Here is a 13,007-nt window from a genome sequence, read left to right on the forward strand (position 1 = left end):
TTTTTAATAAATGCTACATACATGCACACACATTGCATTGTGCACAGTGTGCAGCTTTAAGTGCACCTACTTGCTACCTTGTTTCTCCATTCCTCATTTTCAGAACTTAGGAAAAATCTATAAGGAACATTTAAAGCTGAGGGTTGATGGAAAGGAACAGTAGAGGGATACAGTAGATAGATATAGGTCCTAGTGCTAGTGTACTAGTGAATTTACTTTGGTATTCACTAGACCAGGGTTTCTCAACTAGGGTTCCGGGAATCCTAGGGTTCCATGAGAAGTCACTACGGTTCCCTGGGAAATCACAATTTATTTTAAAAAATATTTTAATTTTGGGCAACTTCACATTAAAGAGGTAAGTTTCATTCTTTGTTTTTAGTTTAAGAACACTGTTAATGCATATATATAGGCCTACACATGAAATGAATATAATAATTTTGTAACTTCTGGCCTATGTTTGAGCCTGAATGTGCAGGGGCTCCCCAAGGCCTGAAAAATATTTCAGGGGTTCCTCCAGGGTCAAAAGGTTGAGAAAGGCTGCACTATACAGTGAAGATCTAGAGTAACCAAGTGTACAAAATGGCTGGAATAACTTATACCAATATACAAGGAAAGCCCGTATTATCATTAAGAGGTACAATATGATAGTTTTTTGCCAGGTGTTTGAATATACAAACACATATACACTTCTCTGCTTATGTGTTTATTGTAACATCTCCCTTTTCTTTTTGTTGAACGAAACTAGAATTTTAGCTTTCATATTTAAAACAGGAGACTTTATTAGAGAACAGGACGCTTGTTTTTTTATAAAGAAAAAAATTATATCAAGAGCCATGAAATGTTTTATACACATAATTTTTCAGAATTACGGCTTATCAGGATCAGGCAAGTTGCTGGTACGCATTGTCTGATGGCATCCATTATATTTCTTCTGCCAATTTAAGTTGAAATAGAGAAAAGGGAACCCTTTACTTCAGATCCAGATTTGGCAAAAATACAATAAGCAACTGATCCTTGGCCATAATGTTATAATTGCCTTATTTGTATAGCTTTTCTTGCTGACAGCAGAAACCAAGCAGGAATCATGCTTTCATGATCCAATTGTGGCATTGTTTCCTCTTTTTACTAGTGATGTTTGAAGAACTGATCTAAAGCAATATTTTTATATACAATTACTTAGAGTAGACATTTAAATTACTTTAATTTTTTTTTAAAGGCACATAAACTTTTATTATGGATTTCAGTAATTTTATTATGGAATATACTTCTGCTGAATTAAAGGTATAAATTGAATTTTCTCAATCCCCCCAGGCTACCATTAATCAGTTAAGAGCTGAACTTGCCAAAGGACCACAAGAGGTTGCTATATATGTACAAGACATCCAAAAACTTCAAACGTCAGTTAATGAATTGGCACAGAAAAATCAGGTAAGAATTATTGTTATTTAATTATGTTTTGGAAGCTTGTTCAACTCTAAAGGTAAAGTCTTATCAGCTAAACAAATCAGGAAGCCTCTATCACTTGTTGAATCATTGACTTGTTCATTTTCTAGTAGGACAGAATTAAAAACCAAGATCTGTTCTTTGATTATGATTCCATGTATTTTGAAAAAACAAGTCAGGGATGCCAGCCCTGTAGCAATCTTGTATTGATATGAAGTACCATTATACTAGATCATGCAATATTTGTCAGTTGATCCTAACATAGCAAGTATCATAGTTACTATCCTATAACATTTGTATACTTATATATTCTTGCAAACACATTATCTTTTGTTATCAAGCTCACATGGTTGGTTTAAATGTGGCTGCAACTGAGCTTATGAGCAATAGGGAAGTAGGTCTGTATCTTCTCAGTTTAGGGTCCTTCTTGATACTGTAGCGGAGTAATAAAAATCCAGACACAGAATATCGTCTCATTACAATAAAACTAATTGAAAACTACATTTTGGGGCCCTCAGTGGTACATGTAAATATCAGTCATGCATGTTTTTATATTAAAATATTAATTTTGCATTTGTAATCCAGCTTCCTATTATTTTATTTAAAATTAATTAAATACACTAATTAAATACCATTAATTGTTATTTTAGAGTCTAGTGGAAAAATTAAAAAAGAAAGAATCAGATTATACTCAGTTAGAAGAAAGACAAAATGAAGAATTACTAGGTAAAAAGAATCTGCAAGCAACTCTTAATCAAAAGGACTTGGACTGTCAACAACTTCAGGCAAGACTATCTGCATCTGAGGACTCATTACAGAGATTGCAGAAAGAACTGTGTGAAAGGGGAGAAGCAAGTCAAAAACTTAAGGAAGAATTGTCAGAAAATGAAGCCAAATACCAACATCTTAAGGCAGAATACAAGCAGCTACAACAACAAAGGGAAGAAAAAGAACAACGAAGCCTGCTGCTTCAAAATGAGCTCAATCAGGTAAAGTTGAGTTTATACATTTTTAAGCAAAGAAATTATAAAGACTGATTTCACTGTTGGGCAAGAATTCCTGTACTGTTTCTCATAGTTTAAACAGACAACAACAACAGCTGTACATGCTAATCAGATCATAAATGCAAAAGCATTTCTAAATAGTAACTATCTTTTTTCATTATTCTGAGCAATAGCATATAAAACTTCTTTTTAACGACCTGACTATATGTACAGATTAGGGAAACTAACTTATCAGTTTCCCTAACAAATGCACAGAGCAGATAACAATAAACATCAATGTGGTATAAAATTTACCCAAGAAATGCCAGCAACTGCAGAGGCTCTAAACTATCATTTTATTTTCTAAGACTAGCAAGTTACCATGATCCATGGTCTCTTGCACCTGGATGAGCTAAGAGCAAGAGCCCCAAAGTTACATAGTTCTTATATAGGATGCTGATCAAAGAAAATTGAGCAAGCAGATGCACTAATATGAGACCCCAACAGAAAGAATTGCTTTTCAACTGATAAAGAAAGAAGATAATTCTAAGGGAGACATGGGCGTCATTCGTATATGAAAACATTATAGATGCGTACTTTAGCATGCAAGTATTAAGGTTCTTAATGCTGACCCTGTACTTTACTGCAGAAGTAGAGGGAGATATGGAAGCATATCTTGTACATCCGTGAATCTACTGCCTCTCCTCAAAACACAAATTCTGTAGGCATTAAATCATCAAAAGGCAATAAGTGGGCATAGTAACAAGAATGTCATACTGAAAGGAGCTAAAAAATACAACTAAAATGATTATTAAATAGTATAATTAATTCAAGCTAAATTATTATTCCAAATCACCAAAACAAGATAACAGTAAAGACTCTCTTGATGTGCGCTTGACTTATAGTAACTATGTGGGCATGTCTGTGTAGTTTTCTTGGGAACAATACAGGAGTGGTTTGCCATTGCCTTTTTCTGAAATATTTTGACTTCTAGGTCTAGCCTTCAATCTTAAGCTTTCCTGGTGATAAAGCTTACATATATAGTCTGTCTGTTCAGACCAGGCAAATGATAAATTTCTACTCTACTGCTGCAATAAGTTCTTCTAGTATACTTTTACAATGCCAGTCTTCAGCCAAATACCTGAAGTAGAATTATGTTTATACTGTTCCTGTTTTTAGTTTTCTACTTTGGTATATTAATAGAAATATTTTGGTAACTTGTATGTCACAGGGGATTGGATTCTCAGCATCCAACCGGACAAACTACAGCATGCAAATACCTTCTGTGGACTTTTTTTTTTTAATTCATGACATAACTCAGAGATACAAAAGTCTTAGAATCTTAGTATCATGCAAGGCTAATCCTAGAAATGTCATTTCGCTTAAGCAGATTAAGAAAAAGTGTTCTTCTCTCCTGCCTCTTCATTTGATTTCAAAGAAGATTTACCTGCAATAAAACAGAACATTTCTTTATGACTAAAATGATTCTGCTGATTAGAAATTAACTGTTTCGCTGTGTACAAAGTAAGGCTTCTGATGTTATGTTAGTTTATGCCTAACCTAAGCTACATTTAAGTGTGCATTGCTATTACTAAACTCCCCTTAGAGTTAATCAAGAACATTAATCACTATTAGCTGGCAGTGCCTTGTGGCTAGCAGAATGTTGATCATCTTGGGTCTTTCCTGGATCTGCTTCTCCCTCTGGTAAGTTAGATATGATCCCTTGAACCCTGGTCCTTTTCCATCTTCAGTGATATTCCCATCACTTCAGAACTCATGGTGGTCTTCACCCCATCTTGGAACCCGCAGCTCTTCAGCAGCCAAAATTGTATAAATCCAACAATTAGTTTGCCAGCCAGCTGCTTTTCCCTCTCCAAAACCCCAAATCTTTTCCTGCCAGCTTTTCAGACAATTTTCATCTCTTTTCCCTTCTATCCCCTGTGAGAGCTCTGCATGAGAAAAACCCTTTATCTTTTCTAGCTCAGTGGTTTCCCAGCTGAATCGATCAACCTCCACATATGTACAGTTTTGGTGTTTGGGAGATTACATGACAGAATGACAGATTGTGTTTTCTTGCTCCCTTCTGTCCCAGTGCAGTTCATATGCATGTATAACTTGCTTGTCTGAAAAAAATCTGTAGATTATTCTGTGCTTTGAAGTCAATTGAGACAATCTAGTCGTATAAATCTATTATGCTAAATATATATACTTGTATCGGTTTATACAAGTAACTGAGAGACAATGTATAGTGGTTAAGGTACTAGAATATCCAGGTTTAAATCCATCCTTGGACATGAAGGCTAGCTATGTGACTTTGGGCCAATTACACTCTCTCAGCCTAGACTGGGAAGTGGAAAAACATCTGTCTACCCATCTGGACTAGACGAGTGTGGTAGATAAAGGTCCATAACGATCAGTGAAGAGGCCTTCATCCTGCAGTAGATTGATTTGGGCTGATCATCATCTTCAGGAAAACAAAATGAGACTGCTCCCATTCTTATAGCTGCAGTCTGTTTGTGATTAGAAGGGAGGCTTGAATTGAGTCATCCCACCTGCCAGACTTTTGGATTGGGTTGTGTGTGGAAACTATCCACAACTTACTAGGACTGAATTTATTAATACCATTTGTATGCAAGTACAGTACATTTTGTAAAAAATAAAGCATGGCATGTCCATTAAAATGAGACCAGTTTTCACTTCCAGTTGCACAATAAACTTCTGGAAACAGAACATCAACTTGGGGAAGCACATGGCCGACTAAAAGAGCAGAGACAGCTATCTAGTGAAAAGCTGATGGACAAGGAACAGCAAGTGGCTGACATTCAGTTAAAACTTTCACGTGCTGAAGAGCAGGTAAGAATTATATGCAGAATATAATTCCTGGTTGAGTTGAATTTGTGTTTTGTAGTTAGTAACCAGAAAACCCCATCTTCTTGATCTAAGATTGGGAGTCCACCTTGCATGCTGTCTCTTCCCTTTGCTAGTTTTAATTAAAGAAATGTACCTTCCTAAATTCCTTAATCCTTCAGTAAGCCTAATGGATCAGGGTATTGATCCTTCATCATTATGCTAGGAGTGCTTAATGTCTGCTTCTCAAGATTTTTTCCAGGATTGGGTCCAGCCTTTGCCTGGCTTTAACTAAATGTGTGCAAGAATTATAAAGATTTTTGTTACTGTTGCCTAATTAATGATTGGCATCTAAAAATTCTAGTTATCTCAAAATAGTTGATAATGAGACACAACAGAACTTTTATTTTTGTATGCAAGTTTCCTAACGTAAAATGCCTAATGTAAAGTAGGAAAGAACCTATTTTGTTATAATGTTATTATAGTTTAACCTTTGATTTTTGTGGAAAAGTTATTGATTTGATTGTTGAATTTTTTTAAAAACCTACTAGGACAAATGCAACGTATGACTTCTAATTTAATATAAAACTCATCTGATGTAAAACACTTCAGTATTAGAGTAAATTATAAACTATTAAACTACTAAATTGTGCTTGTCAGTTTTCAGTCAACAGTCTGTGACTATTTTTCTAAGCTAAAGGAAAAAGCAGCAAATACAACTGAATTGCAACATCAGTTAGACAAAATGAAGCAGCAGCATCAGGAGCAACAGAATCTTCAGCAAAGTACTACAGCAAAACTTCGAGAAGCCCAGGTAAGAGAAATTTTGCCGCTGGGAAAACCCCCTAACATATTCCTAGTGTGCTTCAAGAAGGAATATTTCTGTTGAAACACTGGTTATGGTTATCCTAGGAGACAAGAAACTGGCTATAATCATTCAAGTTTTGATTATTTTTAAGTTCAGTTATGCTGTATTTTTAATGGAACTGTCATTAGGCATGCCATATGAAGTGACTCAGAATTAGATAAACATACACTTGTTTTGAGGCATTATTATTGGCAACTAGGTTTCTGAAGCTCAGTTCAAAGTAGGAATTGACCTTCAAACCCACAGTATACATTTCATAATATGTCCACTTTATCATTGATAATTTGATAGTAAGAACTTGCGGCAGATACCATTAATTCATTGGTATATGCTTTGGAGATGTGTCTTTTTCTATCTCTTTCTTCTCCCCATTTTTTCTGAAAAATGAATAAAAACTTGTCTTTGTATTTTAAACTTATATTCTCTTTTATGCTCCTCATTGCAAACATTTAATTTTGATTGTACTTTTTAACTTTTAGGGTTAGACTTTCTGTTATTATTTGAAAAACTAGAATGGTTTTAAGTTGTTCTTGTTAAAAAAGGTGTCAGGAGCTCTCTCTAAATATAGTATGCAGAAATTATGTTTCAAGATTAATTGAGCTATTAATCCCCTTTCCAAGAACGATTTAGAGCAAGTACTACGCCAGATTGGGGATAAGGATCAAAAAATCCAAAACCTTGAAGCCCTGCTACAAAAGAGTAAGGAGAATATCTCTCTGCTAGAAAAAGAAAGGGAAGATTTGTATGCCAAAATTCAAGCTGGTGAAGGAGAAACGGCAGTTCTAAATCAGTTACAGGAGAAGAATCATGCTTTGCAGGAACAGGTAAGTTTTCAAAGTAAAAATTCCAAATTTGTTAGAGGATAGTATTTTAAAAGTGACCGATCTTTTTACTTGATAGTTTACTTCTTGTTGCCTATTGTTGCAGTAGGGACTAACTACATTAGGGTTAGATGTAGGGGGAATGGAGGATAGCAAGGTACAGGCTTAGAAGTGGAGGGTATTGTTTGTTAGGAGTAAACCCCTTCTATGAGTTTTTTTTTGGAAGGAAGTTAGATTATAATGAAGCTCACTTTTCCCATTATTTTTCTTTGTATCATGGGATGCTGCCTCCTTCTGGAGTTAATAGGTCCAATGTTGAATGACTTCTCTGGAGAAAGGATTCAGGACTGCCCTGCATAGTGAGCAGAGCTGTTGGGTCCAGCTGAAGTAACTAAGAGTCTAGCCTTGTTACTTAAAATAAAATTGCCCTTTCTTTTCCTCTGTCCCTTCCTTCCTTAATCTGTATTTCTTTAGCAAAGGGGTAGGATAGAAGGTAGAGAAGATGAGTATGCTCTCCAAGAGAACTCTGTCAGAGGTTCACAATTACAGGCTATACAACGTGAAAACTGTGTCTCAACATTCTTTGCCAGCTTGAAGGTATTGAATAGCTGGTTGGCACAGTAGCAGTACCATACTGGAAGATTCATAGAGCCAGCTAATTGAAAAGCCATAATGCCAGGAAGACTTTGTTTATTGAAAGTGTATTTTATATCTAGTGTCTCACATGGAAAAGGTTAGGAATTATATTATTTTATTAAATTTAGAGATTGCCTGACTCCAGAAAACTCTGTCTAGTTTACAATTTAAAAGTAAGAAAAGACCATAAAATCGAGGAAAAAGAACCATGCATGTATGGGAAGAACATACAGTATAACAAAAACGACCACAACTTGGACTACTGGAAGTGTTGTTGCTAAGAGATAGGGTCACGTGATGTTTCGCCTAACAACTGCTTCACTTAGTGATGGACATTCTGGTCCCAGTTAGGGTCGTTAAGTGAAGATTACATATATAGCACTTACTTTCTACTATTTTATTTACTAATTATTTAGTGGGCTTATGTTCTACTCCAGTCATAGCTGAGCATTGTACATACCCAGTACAGTAATCTGATTCAAAATAAAGTACATAAGAAATATATAAAATATATATCAAAATACTCCCAGTATGATGAAAATGTAATTGCAAACTCTTCTGCTGCAGGAAATGATCAGAAAATATCTTGGGTTCCAAAGGCATTCTGAAAGAGCTAGGTCTAGGTTGCTTTTCAAAAACTCAGTGGTGGAGGGGCCATTCTAATCTCTTAGGAATGCTGTTCAGGGGTGGGGGCAGTGACAGAAAGCCTGACTCTGTGGTCCCTGCAGATAATATTCCTTTGGTATGGACCCAGAGGGAACCTTCTGTTCCAAATATTAATAGACACGCAGAAACCAGTGGAAGAAGACATTGCCAAGGATACCCCGATCCTGAGCCATGGAAGATCAGGACTGGTCCACAGCCAGTTTTAATTTCTATGTTTTATAATTGTTTTCCTTTATTTTGCATGTAGGTAACTCAGTTGACAGAAAAACTGAAGAATCAGTCAGAAAGCCATAAACAAGCCCTAGAAAATTTGCACGAGCAGGTGCAGGAGCAGAAGGCCCATCTAAGAGCCTCTCAAGACCGTGTTCTCTCCTTGGAAGCAACTATCAGTGAGCTAAATAATCAGCTAAGTGAAAGTAAAGAAAAAGTAATGCAACTTGATTTGCAGGTGATCTAACTTTGTATTTTTATTTATGTAAAGTATAAGGGGTAGAAGTATTGATTTAACAAACCCAGTAACACCTATCTAAGTTAAGCTTCAGAAAGTTTTTAATCCGTAAGCATTGTATACACTGGCTGCATTCAGATGTTACATCACTGATTTATTGTGATGAAACTGAGTGAACCTTGGGCTTTTCTGTTTTCCCTTTGCCTCTATGGTGCAGCTGTGAGAAGATGATTGAAACCTTTGCTTCCATTGATTTATACCTAATAGTTCATTGTGATGAGGAATGAGCTATAGTAAGTCTTCATCTTGGGTACCTCCTTCATTATGAAGTTGTTCATCTCAATTAGGGTATTAAGAAGATAGCGTATTGAAGATGTTACTTCGTTTTATAGTCTTTAAAAGACATGTAGAGATACTAGGCTAGAAAGAAATCAGATGGTGACATATTCTGGTGGTCTTCTGGAAGGCCGCTTGACAAATATATGAAAAGCCACCACAGCTTTGGCTCTGGACAGCTGTTCCATGAGATATGTGTGGGGGCAGTGCCTGTGTAGGCAACATCCCTGCAGGAAAGTAGACCTTCAGTGTGGGGGATCCTACCATTTTATTACTTGGATAACTGGTACCAAAACATATACTTGCACAGACTATGCTGAGCAGTTGAATGGATGGCAGAACCCATACTGCTTCTGCCATCCATGGCAGCAGAAAAGCAGGAAAGACTGGCTCCTCTGTTACTGATTTTTTGATCTACAGAGACTGCAGAACTGACAGCAGAAGACCCACTTCTCCCCCTTCTCCTTTTTGTGAAGTGGGTCTTTTTTGGCTCTGGGAGAATTGGAACCCCAAAAGACCTGCTTTCCCTTCTTCTCTCCTTGCTTTTGATGACAAGGGTTAGCAAGAGAAGTGGGAAAGACAGTTTTTGTGCATACAGGAGACTTTTGGACTCTCCTGCTGTCAAAAGGCAAATGAAAATCAATGACCAGGGACCTGGGGGGGAAGGGGTGTTCTGTATTTTCAGGGGGCCAGGCCACTCCATTCAACTGCTCAGCATAGTCTGTGCAAACAGAAGTGGAAAAGCACCACTTTCAGAAACAAGGATCAAGGGAAGACAGACAGTGGGCCAGGATAGGTTGGAGACTCAATTTATCCTCAATAAAGGGTTAATAGGCCTTCTGCATGCCAGGGCAAGCAGCATATAGAGATGTACCGTTCAAAAAAATTCCGTAGCTTGGGTTAACTATTAGATTACATAGCCTCTTGTTTCCTTAAAAGTTTCTACTGTCACTTTAGTTGTTCACTTAGACTTTGGTGCCTTACAAATGCACCTTTGTAGATGTCAGTTTAACTCTGTTTGAAGAATCAAGGATCTGGATGAAGTTTTAAAGCAATTTAATGTAGTGTGACTAAACAGTAAAATCAATTTAGAGCTCTCAGGAAAAAAAGCATTTTGCAATCATTTGTTAAAAATATCCATAATTGGTGATACATGGAATAGAAATGAATTGAGATTTTTCAGTAACTTGATAGACTTTTTAAATGTTCTGGTTGATTTTGGTTCAATTGTATCATACACACACACACACACACACACACGATTATGCATTGATAATGCTGCTGTGGTACAACTGTGTAGTATTTATAATCAACATTATGGAACATATTTTAATTCTCTGTCAGGTAAAAGCAAAGACTGAATTGCTTCTGTCGGCGGAAGCAGCAAAAGCTGCTCAGAGAGCAGACCTTCAGAATCATTTGGACACTGCCCAGAATGCGTTGCAAGATAAACAGCAGGTGAGAGAAACAGTAAGGCCCTGTGCTATGGCTTCATGGTTAAGGACAATAATCTGATTTATTTAAAACTAGGTGAATCTTATGTATCATCTTCTAGAATATGTAACTCTGTGATGGTGTTTTTATATTTAGCTCAAATATCCCAAACTATACATATAAAATATATAATTTTTAAATGACAGATAAAATGATGGAGGAAAAAAATGTCATGCACTTGGGGACTGTCACTTGATTGTTGAAAGATGGTGTGTAAATCTTTTTTTTTAAAGGGAACCAAATGGTTCTTTTTGAGAATCAGCGTGGTATAAGGATGATGATGCAGATGTAGGAGACAGACATTCTAGTCCTTTCTTAGACACAGAAGCCGGCTGGTTGACTTGAGCAAGTCACTTCCTCTCAGCCCAAATCAGCATCAGGATCTGTGACAAGGTGGCTGATAAATAAGCCCCCTCATTGCACCATGCATTGATAGCTTCACTGTAAAGAACTAGGCGAGTTCAGTGCAAAAACAAATGGACCCTGCAACTGTGTGAGACAAACACTAAGAAAACAACAACAGATGGTTTTTTTTAATACTGGGAATTAATTTTCCTGTGTTCGTGTTGGCAGGAAACACATTTATAGTATATCACCTTTCTTTTTAGTGTATAATTGGTTTTGATCTGAATTGTACAGGTAACTAGAATATGTACAAGGATCTCTTACATTAAAAGGGGGACTTGAACATCTTTGTGTGATCTTTCAGTAATTATTTTGTAATACATAGTTCCATGTAGCCTTATCCAACATGTGTCCTCTCCAGATAGTGAATTTCAACTACAGAATTCTTAGCTTTGTATGGTCCTGCAATGGCATTCATAAAAAAATTATCTTGCCTTTATCAGGGATGTTGTGGTTATCTGCACTGGTGAAGTTTGATTATTTATTTATTAATTTATTAATTAAATTTACATAGCTGGCCATCTCACATATGTGACTGGGCAACATACAATAAAACAATCAAGTAAGCAATTATAAAACAACAGTATAATACAACAATTTAAAATGTAAAACAATTTAAAATAGTTTAAAACACAGATATACATATGATTACATAGATTATTATAGTCTATATTGAATTATTAGTCATAAATTTTATTTGTAATATTAAGTGAGGATATGGGAAATGAACAGTTTTGCACCATGAACTTCCAGTATGCCAAATCTACACTTTCTTTTTGATGATGATAATCATAAATATAATAATTTTTTACTTTATATATGGGATGTTTTCATATATAAAATGTTTTTCATATTTAAACAAATATCACTGCACTAGGTTCTCTAAAAATGTTTTTTTTTCAATTATTGCTAATAGGAACTAACAAAGGTCAGTACGCAGTTGGATCAAGTTGCTTCCAAGTTGCATGACAAAGAAGAATATTGTATACAGCTGGAATCCAGTCTTAAAGAGTACAAAGAAAAGCACCTTCATTTAGAGCAAAAAACCGAAGAGCTGGAAGGTCAGCATAAGGTTTGTATCTAGTTTTTTCTTTGAATTCATATTGCCAGTTGTGGCTGGTGTCCCTATGGAGTGATGATGAGGAAGGCAGAACAGTTGATGCAAAGCATAGTCATTATTAAATATGAAATGAAACAAACAAGACTGATTTCACATAGAAGCAGATAGGAAAGTCATAAGGTATCTGATCAGTCAAGAAAAGTCAAGTTGCGTTTAACTGTGGAAAGTGTGGAAAAGAAGATTAAGGATTTGTGCTTTTCTTATCCCTTCTATAACACAAAAGCACCGATTACATTTTCTGGACCACAGCAGCAATCTTGGGCTCATGGAAGTCATACAGAATTCTTGCTACCCTCTACTGGTTTCTGTTTATACACCTTTTTTTTCATTTTGCATTCAGACTGTGACTAACACAAACTTTGGGAATTATAAAGATATTCTATGTTTCTCTGCCTAACTATCTCCATCGAAACAATTCTGATCACCTGATTTCTCACAGATTGCCTAGATGTGAACCTTGCACAACTCTGAAAGATTTTCACCTCTCTATTTCAGCCACTTACAGAAACAACAGAATGGCAAGACTGCCTTTACAAGTAGGAGTTAGCAGGAAATGGCAAACCTGAGACTCTATGGGAGAAGACAGATGACAAATATTGTGAAGATAAAGAGTTTAGAAAAGAGACAATAATCGTGCTGATTTGCTGCCCAGTTGGAAGGATGAGGCTCATCAAGTTACAAACTGCTAGAGAAAATACTTTCCCCAAGTTATTTAAAAGAAAGGGGAAAATAATTTCCCCTTTCTTTTAATTCTGCCCAGGGTATTGTTTTTTCCTAATGAATGTTGCAGTGCTAAGGAAACATTTATTTTTCATTTATTCTCTTCAAGCCTGTAAAAAACTTAACAAGGCACAGCACTTGTATACTATGTGAGCTCTACAGGCAGTCTTCAGAAAGGACAAAAGTTAAGGGCTAAGGCAGTTAATGGAGTCTGGGGCAA

At 36.1% G+C, this 13,007-nt stretch overlaps 1 protein-coding gene across 1 annotated transcript in view; it reads left to right on the forward strand.

Moving 5' to 3' along the window:
* Positions 1-13,007, forward strand: part of EEA1 (early endosome antigen 1) — a 57,398-nt gene that overhangs the window by 20,564 nt on the left and 23,827 nt on the right. Inside the window, exons 10-17 of the mRNA XM_063308897.1 lie at positions 1,312-1,428; positions 2,094-2,432; positions 5,130-5,279; positions 5,968-6,087; positions 6,762-6,965; positions 8,512-8,712; positions 10,393-10,506; positions 11,864-12,019. Of these exons, the coding sequence (XP_063164967.1) occupies positions 1,312-1,428; positions 2,094-2,432; positions 5,130-5,279; positions 5,968-6,087; positions 6,762-6,965; positions 8,512-8,712; positions 10,393-10,506; positions 11,864-12,019 (1,401 nt within the window). The remainder of the gene's footprint in view (positions 1-1,311; positions 1,429-2,093; positions 2,433-5,129; positions 5,280-5,967; positions 6,088-6,761; positions 6,966-8,511; positions 8,713-10,392; positions 10,507-11,863; positions 12,020-13,007) is intronic.

Source organism: Candoia aspera, chromosome 7 (assembly GCF_035149785.1).
Source record: "Candoia aspera isolate rCanAsp1 chromosome 7, rCanAsp1.hap2, whole genome shotgun sequence".
In the NCBI taxonomy this organism is placed as follows: domain Eukaryota; kingdom Metazoa; phylum Chordata; class Lepidosauria; order Squamata; family Boidae; genus Candoia; species Candoia aspera.